Source organism: Adelges cooleyi, unplaced genomic scaffold, assembly GCF_023614345.1.
Source record: "Adelges cooleyi isolate 19-005CV unplaced genomic scaffold, UGA_ACOO_1.1 ACOO_flye_CR_arks_rails_tigmint_CR_PRNA_9, whole genome shotgun sequence".
Classification (NCBI taxonomy): domain Eukaryota; kingdom Metazoa; phylum Arthropoda; class Insecta; order Hemiptera; family Adelgidae; genus Adelges; species Adelges cooleyi.
The window spans coordinates 11688158-11702124 of NW_026096579.1; the positions used below are offsets into that span (position 1 = coordinate 11688158).

Here is a 13967-nt window from a genome sequence, read left to right on the forward strand (position 1 = left end):
CATTTTCTTATCGATTTCAACACATGGATATCAAGTGCAAGGTGCGCAAGCGGCAAGAGATGCCGCCAGGTGGCTAGGGAGTTCTACTATCTAATCATTAATTTTCATAAAGTATTTTGTATAGGTTTACCGTATAATATATTATATAAAAGTATTATATTTATTTTATAATGATAACTAATTATTATTTATTTATTTAAAACTTAATAATGTAGTTTTTGCCAAATTGGATTCATACACTCAACTATAAAGTTACTTATTTAGTTTATTGATTTTTTTAATTTTACTTAAACAAGTAATCAATAATGGACTTGGTGTTCTTATGATGTATAGTTATTAGTTGTAAATGGCGTTTGCAAGTAAGTAAAGTGCATGTATTGAATGGAATATTAAAAAAATTATAAATGTTTTTATTAATCTTTTAGAAGTGGGTTGATGTAAACAACACAGTTTTAATAAACAATGTTTTTGTATTGACTGATTTTAAAACAATTTTCTACTCAAGTGAATAATATGGAAGTTGTAAATATTACTGCTATTGCTGTAAGTATCTACACATGGTATAAATGGAATATTGAAACAAATATACTTTATCAGTACGCTTTTATTTTTGTCAAATTACGGTGTTTTTTACGCTGATAACAAATTAGCAATCCACATACTTCTTTTATTCAAAATTTATAGCTACTTGAACTTTGAAAATTATCTTTGTTTATGTATCATGTAATTTGAGTATTCTGTAGGCAAGATAATCATTGCACCTCGTGTCATCACTAAAGCGCAATTAATATTAATCAGTTCGGTGCTAGCCATCATATCTATCGCTCATACTCCCGGTATCCCTCTGCTATCACATTTATTTTAATTGTACTCATATTACGTCTCATGTCTAGTATGCTACTTAATAAATCCTCTTAAAAACAACGAAACAAATCTAATTTACCGGACACCCTTTTTTTTTTAAATGATAGTACTTTTAATACTGATTACGAATGTGTAAAAATTTTGCCCCGCTAGCACTTAGCTTAGAAGTTACAGACTTTTAAAGTTCGCCAATATCGACATACGCGCGCGCCCGGCACCGCACGTCTACCTGTGCCCGCTGGGTACTTCATCCGTTGATCGCCGCTCTCGTCATAATGGACGCCCGTTATACGGAATAAGCGCATTAAATCTTTATTTACTAAAATTAGTTTGTCATACCTAGATTCAAAAAAATTACATGGTGTTATGGGTAAAATGACCTAAGTCAAACATCAATTCTATCATTCGTTATACATATGTGAAAAAATAAGACAATATCTTATTTCTAATTTTCGTTAGAATTTTAATTTTTGAACATTGAAAATTCCAAATTTTAGACTTAGTTGGTTTTTCTCGAGCACCACCAATTTAATATTATCGTGTCTAGCAAAAATAAAAAAGGACCACGATGGGCGGGAGGCAGGTAAACAAGGAATCCGATCATAATCGAGTGGCGAACGACGGACAAAGTCTAAGCGTGCGCGGGTAGACGTGCATCGTACGATGCCGGGTGCGCGCGTATGTTGATATAACTTCCAAACTAAGTGTGAGCGGGGCAAAATTCTTACATATTCGTAATCAGCATTAAAAGTACTATCGATTTAAAAAAAAAAAGGTACCCGGTAATGAAGATTTATACCTAAACAGCATTATTCATCATCTGTCACTCCCAAAATTAAAGAGAAAAAAAATTCACATTGCCAAACAAATACGCTACTTTAGACTTACAGTCAGCCGAGTTTTCCGCCTTGCCAGTTCTGAAACCAACTTCCCTCAAAAGCTCAAACCCTCCACCTATCAGTTAGGTGTCTACTCCTAAGAAACATGTTTTCATTGCCTCTCCATTTATATAAGTGGGAGTTACAACTTAACCTTCATGCGCTCGCGCCTCCTAAAGTTACACTGCCGCTGGCGAGGACAGCAATTTGGCCGTCCTTATATTTTTATCATTTTCGTGAGTTATTCTTTATTTAAGGTGGATGTTTTGAAATATTTAGAGTCAATTACCTCTAACACAACATTGGAACATAAAAAATGTTGACCAAAAATGTTTATTTAAAAAATAATAGAAATATCCTTCATCCGCTCGCATGGACGGCAAATTGGCCGTCCTTTTATATTTTCGAGAAAAATTTTCTTCAGAGCACCGAGGGAGTGGTAAAAGGTTCTTGTAATTTCTATTGACACTTACCTTTCCTATATGTCTCCTTTTTCATAATATAAATCCAGATCGTAAGTATAAAAAATACAGGCAAAAATTCTCGTTTTCGCTCGCGTGGACGGCAAGTTGGCCGTCATACTGACACTACTGAGTTTGTGGTCATACTGAACTGCTGGGGTGGACTGGTTTGACCAAATTCGATCATATTCTATCGGAGAGATGTATAACTACTTCTCACCACTTCCTTGGCACTTTGGACAATAATATTTGCAAAAATTTATAAGGACGGCCAATTTGCCGTCCGCGCGAGCGCATGAATGTTATCTGTGCTCAAAAATTATTAATTAAATTGCATCAGCTTATCGTTTAAAAACTACTCTAAAACATTTGATTATTCACACCGACGACTCGGTTAATTATGACATATTCACTGATCTTATCTGATGTTCCTTGGCTTTAATGGTTCGCCCCAAAGGGATCCCCTACGACTGCAAACCGACTAGTTGCACTAGGTGCTAATTGCGGGCCGAAGAAGGTGTGTCTCAAGATGAAGTGACCAGTCAGAAGGCCACTTTTCGGAGGGCTCTACGTCACATTAGTCGCCTTTTACGACAGGTCACTGATCTTATCTATCCAATAATAAGCAGATTTCCTTCAACTTGTTTATACCTTGCCCAATTAAGCTGTTTAGTGTTTTTATCAGAAACCTACACCCTACCACCGGTAGACAATACAATGCACTCTATTCAGTTTTAACGGACAAATGCTACAAAATTAGTCGTGTCTTTGATGTTATTAACCGTAACACCAAACATGAATTGCCTTTATTTCGGGTCAGAAATAAGTAGCCAATAATAATAATAAAGTTCTAAAACATGATTGACTGCTCCACACTATGATAAAAATCAAATTTTCACGTAAAAGATTCACACCTCTCCAATGAACTAATTGTCAATTCCACACAAAATATTGTTGTTAACCACCCTCCACATTGTGTCAAACGTGGGAGAACTCATTAACTTTATCAAATTGTGATTGGACCAATTTGTGCACAGCATACTTGCGTACTTGTGAAACAATAAGTCCTAAAGTTCAAGTAACTTTAACATTTAAACTAGAAAAATCTACCGATTTTTGAAATTGGTATAAAATCCAATATTTATTGACAATAAAAGTGTGCCCGGTGAAGTAAATTTATACCAGAATATCTAAAAAAGGTAATTAGGTATTAATAATACCAACACTTAATTCATTTTTTCATAGGATAATTCAGCTGAAAATATTACTATGACTCGCGAAGAAATAATGAGGTAAATAATGTCATCTTATTTGTTGTTATAAGACCTTAAATTTTATTGGTTTTTTTTTATGTTTTTAAATTGACATAGCTTTTTATAATATAAAACATATTATTAAATTATTATAATTTATTAAAAAAATGTATTTCTTATGATTGTAGAGTATAACGTGTTATATCCAGCTGTAATATTTATTAAATCATACGTTTTATAATACCTGCCTGACAATGATATTTTAAAGATGTTAATGGCCTAGTTGTAAAAATTATAGTTGTAAAATATAGGCAATAGTTGAATATATTGACAACGTCAATTTTTTAGGTTTATTTGTTTTAGCTATAGTGTATAATTGTTAACAAAGAATTTATTTTATAGGACTTGTTGCCATTCTGGTAGTGAAACTAATTTAATAGGAAATTATCACATTTCATAGAGCTTACCATTATTGTATTTTTTGAGGGAAAGACTTTCTATAAGGCGCATTAGAATTACATTTTTAATTACATTATTAAAAATTATGATTTCAAAAAATTTATCAATATCAGACCACTCTATGAAAAAGAAATTTTTGCCTGTTGGCATCTAAAAAAAGGAAGAAGCAAATCCTGGTCCCTTAAATAAAAACATATTATAGAGATAAAAATGTTCATGAAAATGTATAAAACTGAATAAGTGTATACATTTAGAATGTAAGATATTTTTCCAAAAAAAAAGGTAAAATATTATGTATTATTTTTTTATTGTATGTTAACACGCTTCTTAATTTATATATAATATAAAATAATAAGTTAATATTAGGAAATCTTTTTAATAATTTTAGAAGTTATCATTGGTCTAAACATAAAAATTCAAAAAAATGTCATATCAAGTTCTGCGTAAATCAAAATTTGAAAGAGTTCATTATCTAGTTTATTCTTTCCTTGTATAAATTTTAGAGCAACAATTTTTTTTTTTTTTAATTGAATTTTATTTTAATATTTTAGAGAAAATCATAGGAAGTTACATGAAGAACACAAAGGTCACGAATCAATGCATGCTGAAATGCTTTTAATTCTTTTGGTTACCATGATTATTGCTCAAATAACATTACTTGAATGGAAAAGAAGACATTTTAAATCTTTCCAAGTATTTTATTTTTATAAATATTTAATGTTTCATTAAAAAAAATGGCTTGTTTCAAGTTGTCAACCAAAAGCAACACTTCAGCTTGGATTATCAATCAAAAGTGTTGTTTTTCATTTGACAAAAGAAACAAATTATTCTTCTTAATTTAAATGTACTATATAATATTTGTCAAAAAACTAAATATTTTCTTGGCTTATTTTATTTTTATTTTTTGTATCTTGCAGATTGTCACATCCTTAGCATTGTGGTCTGTACCGTTTGTTATGTGTGTCATAATGGCTTTCTGGAGATTTATAATATTTTGGATTTTATTTTCATTGTTGACTGGAATAGTTGTACGCAAAGCTCTACAAAAGCCTTTACAAGGATCAACGCCTAGGTAATTTAATGCAATCTGTCATATATAGTTTTCTAGCGCATCTTCGAGGCGCGCACTTAATGTAAAATATTGTACCATGTTATGTGTAGTGTGATGGCATAAATGTTCTCCAGATTGGTGTACAAATGGTTCTATTTCATCTACAAACTTACATACGTGTTGGGTATCATTGGTTATTCCATTATGATTCTCTCATTTTTTGGGATCAGTGTTGTTTTCAACGTCAATCCAGCTGTCTGGGTGGATTGTGGATTGCTTATCATGTACTATGGATTATACTTTGGTGTCTTGGGGCAAGATGTCGCTGAAATTTGTGCATCTACTATGGCATCCAATTTAGGAGTAAGTATTTTTAATTTAAATAAGTTTATAACAATTACTGAAAGAGGAAACCAAGGGCCACCGTATATATGCAATTTGTTTGCCAATGGCAACAAAAAAGAAGTAGCCTCTTTCTATTGTATTTAGAATTAAATGGTTTTAATTTTGAAAAGTATTAAAAAATAATATTGTGGACCCTTCAAAGAACAACAACTACTGTAATATACATATTATACATTTTGAAGGCATAGTGCATATTTTGAAAATTAATAATGCCATATCATGTGTGTATAAACTTTTAAGTCATAAAAACTATGATTCTCTGGCTTGCCACATTTGTACACAATGTGTGGAGACTATATTTTGATGTTCATAAGTCATAACTCATTTTTCCAAAAATGTGCACTCTGCCATCGATATTTTATATTTATGTTATTATTAACCACGTGCTGGTATATTATAAAAATTTGATATATTTTATGGTAATATTCTAAATTTGAATTTTTGTTTTATTATTAAATGGAACATTTTAATAGAAATGTAAAATATTTTAATTACCTTGAAAGCTGCTGTTTTTTAATTGTATATTTTTTGCAGTATTATACACCACAAGGAATACCTACCAGGAGTTTGGAAAAAAATATTTGTGCTGTTTGTGGTAATAAACTATTATTGAACGCAGGTGAAGAAGGAATAATTGAGTCTACTTTCCAATTGACCTGTGATCATATGTAAGATTTATTTTTTAGTTTAATTATTATGCATTTAAAAAATATGTTATTATTTATAATTTAGATTTCACGAGTTCTGCATAAGAGGTTGGTGTATTGTTGGAAAAAAGCAAACTTGTCCATATTGCAAGGAAAAAGTTGATCTCAAACGCATGTTCCGTAATCCGTATCCTTTTTGTTTATTAGTTTTTGAATATATGTTAGGTTTTGTATAGTTATACTTTATTGTGAATCATATAATAATAGAGACTAATTTAATAGAGTCATTTAATAGAGACTAATTAGTAACTTCTTTTTGTAGTCTCTGAATGATCATAGTAATAGTAGCACAGGCACAACAGTATGCAAAGGCATCATTTCAGTTTTGAAATAAGGCTGCCTAAGTATAAAGCGAGCTCATTTTTCCCTCAGTTAGGCATTTTATTTTAAATATTTGCAAAATGTGAGTCTGATAAAAAAAAATAACCTAGGATAAAGAATCCTCATTACTGTTTTATTTAAGCTCTAGCTTTAAATTGAGATTTTGCAAAAAATGCCTATACTTCTTGATAAATGTGATATGGTGTCCTATCAAGTATATTACTAAAGATCATTCAGTTATATAATTTTTAATTTGTATGGTACAAAGTTTTTATTCACAACTATCTTTTACTTTTTCTTGACTCTTTTTTTATTCAGATGGGAAAAACCCCATGTTTTATACGGCCAACTATTGGATTGGTTACGCTGGTTTGTGGCATGGGGACCTATAATTAATGGTCTTATACAAATAATTAACCATTTATTAGGATTGAAATAAGTCAGTTTTATCAAACTACTAATTAACTTTTGTTTTTGTCTTTTTACCAAATTGTTTACAGTATACGTGTGATTTTGCTTATTATAATAATTAGAAACCATTTAGGAATTATTTATTAAATAATTTTAATAGTCAGGCGATAAATACAATTATAATTTAGTTAAATCTTTTTTCATTGTTGACCTTTGTTATACTATAACATTACCATGCATTTATAGTTAATTAAGTGTAAGTTGAAAAGGTAAATAATGAACATAAAATGTCCCGTACTAAATTATTATGTTCATTATTTGCTTATCAAGAGTGAAATCACTTTTCTATTGTATTCAATTTTTTTTCAAATTATTTAAACGTATTCTTCTGAAACAAAATTATACTTTTATGTTAAGATAATATTTAAATAAATGCATTTCAAATTCCTAAAAAACGTATTTAAAATTTATCTAGCAAGAGGAGAGGTACCCCGTCGTCTTCTCCATTTAGTACGCTATTGGAATAATCCGTGATTAGGTAAAATAATAAGGTCAAATCAATTCGTATCTATGTATATACTAGTCTGTGAATCGTGTGTTTCGAATTAATGTTGTTGTTTTAGAGGAAACCATTAATCTGCTTCGGTTGAATTTACTAGTATTTGGATATGTTTGTAGTGCATAAATTATTAACGGATACGTTTTACGCAGACATTAATTGTTATTTACTATATTCACGTGGCCTCTAATAATAATTTACACACTGTTATGTTATTTTTATCAAGAACTCCGTGGGGGTCGGTGAGTTGTCCGGAAGGTGTACACCGGACAAGATGGTGGCGCGGACGTGACCACCCTTGATGCGGAGCAATTTGTCAAAAGCATAAAACTCACCCTTCGAATAGGTGTTGGGGAATGTCGTCGTCGTTTTCCCTTCCCATCCGGGTTACTATTCAAGTATTATGTGTGTATACGTATCCGTCGTGTCACTTGGGTAAACACTGTGACACGGTTCGAAGAAATAATATTAATTATTATTTATTTTCGCTTAAAATATTAGATTTACACACACAAACAAACCTTGTCGACAAAAATGTGTACTGATCGGCCATCAACGTTTAGGTACCAGCTGTATGTAATATGTGCATCTACCCGATAAGTCTGTTCCTGACTACGCACGCTTTCGTTTTCCCAAGAGATCGTTTAGTTCATGTTCATTATATGCTCTACATTAGAATATGATTTTCGTTGCACGGATTTATTTTCGCTAGTCAATGAAACCGGACGACAAATCCGGAATTATCTACCATAATGATTACAATATACCCATTTTCTACGGTTTAAAAAAACGACCGTAATAATCTGAAATCTCTATAAATGTATGTATATATATATAAATTTTAAATGGAAAGCGAAAAAGGGTATTTTATTGGCAAAGTTCATTTTGAGTAACATTCGCAAACTTGAAAGTGAAATAACTTAGTTATTTTTTAACTACAAAGATATCCGGTCTCAAATTTATTGATAAAAAATCAATCAAGATTCAGAATTTATCACTAACTTAATTTTGGAAAATTCCGACAAGAGGACCCTTTTTGCTTTCCGCATCATACATATATGTGTATAAAGTATTGTAGAAATACTACATCAATCTTATTCATCAGTCCCATTTTCAGCTTTCAAAACTAAGATTTATACCTAAAAATTATTGACCACAATTGTTTTTTAGGTTATATACATATTTTGATTTAAATATGCTACTGCTTAATTTTCAGCTCTTAGTTCTGTAACTGCACACTGAAATCAACATTTCACTTCTTTTGTTTCAAATTCCTAATTTAACTGTAATTTGGTAATAATGTTGTTTAAGTATATTAATTTTGAGGTATGCACCTTTCCCGGACTTATTCTTTGTCCTTTGAGGTAAAACATAATAACATTTACTACAATATTTTTGTAGTAAACAGGTAATATTGTTCAACACATTAGGTTATAAATTGTATGGAACCGAGCAATATATATTATAATTATATTATTTTGGGAAACGTATAATATAATCGATATCGACTTATGTTTATCAGTTTCATTTTTGTTTATGTAATCCACCCCACAGCGCACTATAGTGTGTACTTAATAAAAATATAGTAGAACATATTTTGTTTATGTGTTTTCAGTATGTTTAATAGAGCAGGGGAAACAAACCCCCTATTCAACACTAACTAAAGCTCTTTTTACGAAAGATGATATTTTAAAATTACAAAATTATAATTATTATTGTTTCTGGCTAGTGATTGTGGTGCATGACGTGTGACATCATTTTCAATTTTGTAGCAGGTAAACATTGGCGAAGAATGTACTCAATTTGTTTTATCAGACTATCATAATGTGAAACGTTACGAACGGCTTGATCTGGATGTTTGCCACGTGCGACCATTTTTGACGTTCCTGTTGCTTGTAATATAAGGTTCAGGAATGGGAATTGACTGTTGAGTGGTATCCGCGCTATTCCGGCTTGGCCGGTGTTCCATTTTGCCTGACGTACATATATATACCCGCGTCTATAAACGTGAAATTTCAATTCCTTCGATAAAGATAGCCAAAAGTATCGATGCGTTTTTATATTTCAGTACTTAACAATGGGAAAGTTAAGTTCGAAATCAATGTACATCGTAATCAAATATACCGCTAAGAAACGTCATAAAAATATTGTACACCCTAAACTCCAAAGTTACTTTGCGGTGCCCACGGTAACAACTTAGGTTTACGCGTAAAATGTGGGTCAATATTATAATTTGTCTTTTATCAACAATAAGGGCGGATTAAGAATTTTGTGCGGGTTATTAATGCATTGTATACTGCGTAGAGTTTACTGTTTATCTTAAACATTCTTCCTTATTATATTGTATATATAATCCCTTTCTTCTTTCAACACGTCTCATATCGTGTTTATAATAATTTTTGCCCTTTTTATCCTGCTGTTGCTGCGAGGTATATCCCAAATTGGTTTCAAATTATTCTTTTAAAGTTTTACATTATTTTCATCTACTCTATCTTGTGTGTCAAAGTGTATAACACATGACCGCCATCCATATCGGATTGACGTGTTCAAGTGCCGTGCAAAATACGACAGAAAAGACAGGACCTGCATCACGAAGTCGCCTAACGAGCACGGGTTTACGCATTTGTTTATAATTGTTTGTGTGTGGCTTTTTAAAACGCTTCGTGCGCAAGGTGCAGAGTGTTGTATTACTACTATATAATGCAGCATCCATGGGGACAAAACAGAAACATACCCCGAACCAGACGTCAGGTTTTTTACGATTAATAACAAGGATAGGGTACGAAAATAAGCAATCTGTCTGCAGAATGTATACATAGTAGACACGTGATGAATTGGAGAGTCATAAAAAAACGGGATCAAACCTGCAGTTGGCCAGATGATTTACCATTGCCGACAACGAGGTTTTGTTTTATCCCTTTTAGCGGTGACCTAACGGATAGGACCCTTTAAAATCTCTCAATATATATATAGCAAGGCAGCATAATATACTTGTGGTTTGTTAGTTTGATGGTTTATCTCTAACACAAACAACAGTAATCTACATTCTACAGTCTACTGATCAGATTTATGTATCTATAGTTTTGCTTCGATAAGAAGCTAAGAATACCTCTATTGTTTTTATTTTATTTTTTGTGTCTGGGCTCACGATATCGCCTAACCCGCTGAACCGATTTGTTTTTACGTAGCAGTCTATAGATCAGAAATCGTACCTAAAAGGTAATTTATTGGGTCAAAAATTAAAAATTCACCACTTGAGGAAAAAACAAAAATATGTACATACTTTCAAATTAAAATTACGGTGCGCTATAACTTTTTGAAAAATATTCGAATTAGTTTCGAAATTGTGTGGGATACTATATAGATATTGTACTAACGATATACATTGTCAAGGCATACAAATATCATAAACCTTACTTTGAGAAGGGTGGCAACTTTTTCTTTATTTTACATTTTTGAGCGCAGTTTTGACTATGATATTGCTTAATTAGCAACAACGTCAACAAATTATTAGAATAGACAGGTAATCACAGATCAACCATATAATAGTATCTTCATTCTTCCCTAGTACTAAAAATACAATTTAATTGAGATTAAAATAATTAGGTCTGCGGTTATATTTTTATTGCAAAAAGAAACCTTGTCTATTTAAGTATATTTTATCATCTATGGAATATGAATTTACATAGACGCATTTATTTGAAAGTGATTTTATCGTGTTATAAATCCAAAAAACCTGTGACCTCCACTATGCACAATCCCTACTATAAGTTAAAAATAGAATAATGTTTTAGTAAAATGGAATCTAATATATGAATCATTTAACTAAATAAAATCAGAAGAAACATAAGGTCAACATATATCACTACGCCCCACCAAAAAAAAAATAAACTTAAACATTTTTCAAAAATAATGTAATAATATAGCCGAAAATTATTTTTTGTAAATAGTTGTCCATCTACATAAGCACAAATAGAGTCCGCCCGCCCTGCATTTATGCTACTTAAGTAGGTAACATTTTAAGCGTATACCAAATAGCTGAAAACAAAACAATTACCAACATCGATGAGCTTGTTTCGTATGTAGTATAGAAATATTTTAAATCCATTTTTAGGAGCCGACCCAATACCAATTATCAATATTGATGTAGTACACTTAAGTATATCGACTACCTGATGGGTATTTGTGGAGAGCAGTTACACGCGACAAGGCCCGAATGTGTTGTTAATTGTCTAAATAATATCAAATATGTACTTGAACTGACTCGTGGTGTCCGTACAATAGTATAATAATTATTGCTGCCGGGTTCAGCAACGACACGGCATCATCCGGGGTGGCCTTATTCATAAATCACAATGAACACGGGCACACGCACACACTCACATCAGCTCTATTGCTTTGTACCGTTCGGTACCCGCCAAACGGTAGCTCACACAGGCAGCTATAGCTATAGGCGGCATTTCTCGTCCATCTATTTGTAGATACAAATCGTTGTAAATTACAATCAGACACTGAGACGAACCGAGCTTTATGTCGCACTAAATAATGCTAACTACCGTTGCCGCGACACATATGTTTGCTATTAACCCCAATATTTTCGGTGGTTACCTATATTATGGTTTTAATATACGACACCTAAAAAAATATGTCTTTTTTAAAAGCATGTTTGTTATTGCACAACAAAATGCTGTGTATAAATCTTTTAAAATCGTTTAAAACAAAATTTTAATAAACTCTGTGATACGTATTTTTATTGTAATCCATAACGCGATACTTAACTAATATATTTATTTATATAATATACTAATATATTTGAGGGGTTCTGACTTCTGAAGAACCGAATTAGAAGTCGAAGTACCCCGGTCCGAAACGTTTTACACGTTACGCTAATGACTACAAGTCATTGATGATGTGCTCTATTTTTTGTGTCTAAATCCACGATAACTTCTTTACCTATGAACTAATTTCTTCATGTAATATATTGATCAGACATCGTATGCAAAATAGGTGTATAAAAGTTCATCCATTCTCCTTCAAATATGTTTATTTTATTGAGAAAAAAATAATTAATTCGATCATTAACATAATATTGCCACGTTTTGATAATTATTTATGTGATTTTCAATATTTTTACCACGTGTAAATATAGTGTAAATGTAAATGACACGTGTAAATTTCACAGTCAACAAGACAAAATATTTGTCGAGAAAAAAATAATTTTGTGATTTTTCTCGTTGAACATAATTTTATTTGTTGTTTTACAGTATTATAAATTTACAGTAAAATTTGTAGTAGGTTATTCTTAATTAAAAAAAGTTTATGAAATTTGCCGTTTTTTTTTAAATAAAAATATATTTTCATCATGTTAAGACACAAAATATGTACAATTCTTATAACTTTTAGTGTGGTGTCCAATTAACAAAAATTATTGTAGACTACTAGAGGAAGCTCAGCTCTTAAAATAGTCTTTTAGCGCATCAATTTTGTTCATAGTTTTTTGATATTTATAGTTTAAACGTGAAAAATTGTTTGTGCGGTTTAGGAGATATCGTGTGTTCAGAAACAAAAATTAAATTAAAAAACACATTCTTTGTAAAAACAGTACCTTCTCAGCATCGTATCAAAGCTAAAATTAGACGTATATACCATGTATATTTTTTGAGTACAATTTGAGATATTATATAGTTAACAAAGAAAATGATAAAAATGCATGTATTTTGGTTACTTAAAAATAAGATATGTTAACCTTATTTTTAGGTTATTTACGCTACTTACAAACTATTTCTTTTAAACATTTTAATTTGTATACAAAAAAGTAAGAACTATGTCTCAAAGCTACTCTATGTAATCATTGTAAGTAAATAATTCATTTTATTTACAGAATACTTGATTTGGACTAAGAGTTTAGAAAGTTAACTAAACAATTCAAAACAATATTATAAGTAGTAAAATCGAATAATCATTTGCACGAGTACCTCTAATTGTATATTACTTACTCGCTATATTTAGTATAATTATTAATTACTATACATATTGCTTTAGGACACGGTCTATTGAAGTTTGTGAATAATATCGAAAAACGGCTGCCCATAAAACGACTCTTTTGATGTTTTTTTATGGAGACATGGTTGACCCAACCACAGTTCTTACGACATGTGAACTTAATGTAGTTTCGTCATGCTTGAACGCAGTATACTTGTTAAACATTTAACGGTCACTGTCATTGTAAGAGCTTCTCAGACACTAATCTTAGCACCTACTTACTTTTCATTCAAGGAGGTCCTGTATGGCTGTATAAGAAAAAAAGCCATAACATTTAACTCAGCACCATTAAGAAGTCATAAAAACTACTTTTATGATTGCGGTAAAAATGTTGATCAAAATAATATTTTATTTCAGTATCCTTCGTTGAGGCTCCCTTACCAACTTTTAATCAAATATTATGCCCGTATAAATGTAGGTTTAGGATGGTGGCGAATTGATCAGAATAAATAAATACGCTTGATGTTTTTATAATATATGTTTACATCTTGTCCTCAACCTAGGATACATACGTATATGTATTTTTTACGCCTCTCCCCACCTTATGTGGTAGAGA

General features: G+C 31.2%; 1 protein-coding gene across 1 annotated transcript; it reads left to right on the top strand.

Annotated features, from left to right (window-relative positions):
* The first annotated feature begins 129 nt into the window (after positions 1–129).
* LOC126846961 (RING finger protein 121) lies at positions 130–7108 on the top strand. Its single transcript, XM_050586877.1, has 9 exons — positions 130–359; positions 426–543; positions 3449–3495; positions 4467–4608; positions 4833–4987; positions 5101–5329; positions 5906–6039; positions 6104–6205; positions 6718–7108. Exons 2-9 carry the CDS (start codon positions 514–516, stop codon positions 6836–6838), a joined length of 960 nt encoding a protein of 319 aa, XP_050442834.1. The 5' UTR covers positions 130–359; positions 426–513; the 3' UTR covers positions 6839–7108.
* Positions 7109–13967: the final 6859 nt, after the last annotated feature.

Bases quoted from the DNA above. Each gene is read 5' to 3' on its own strand.
- LOC126846961 (XM_050586877.1), top strand. From the start codon at position 514: ATGGAAGTTGTAAATATTACTGCTATTGCT. The intron at 4,609-4,832 runs GTATTTTATTTT...TGTATCTTGCAG, and splicing joins GACATTTTAAATCTTTCCAA to ATTGTCACATCCTTAGCATT. The intron at 4,988-5,100 runs GTAATTTAATGC...AATGTTCTCCAG, and splicing joins TTACAAGGATCAACGCCTAG to ATTGGTGTACAAATGGTTCT.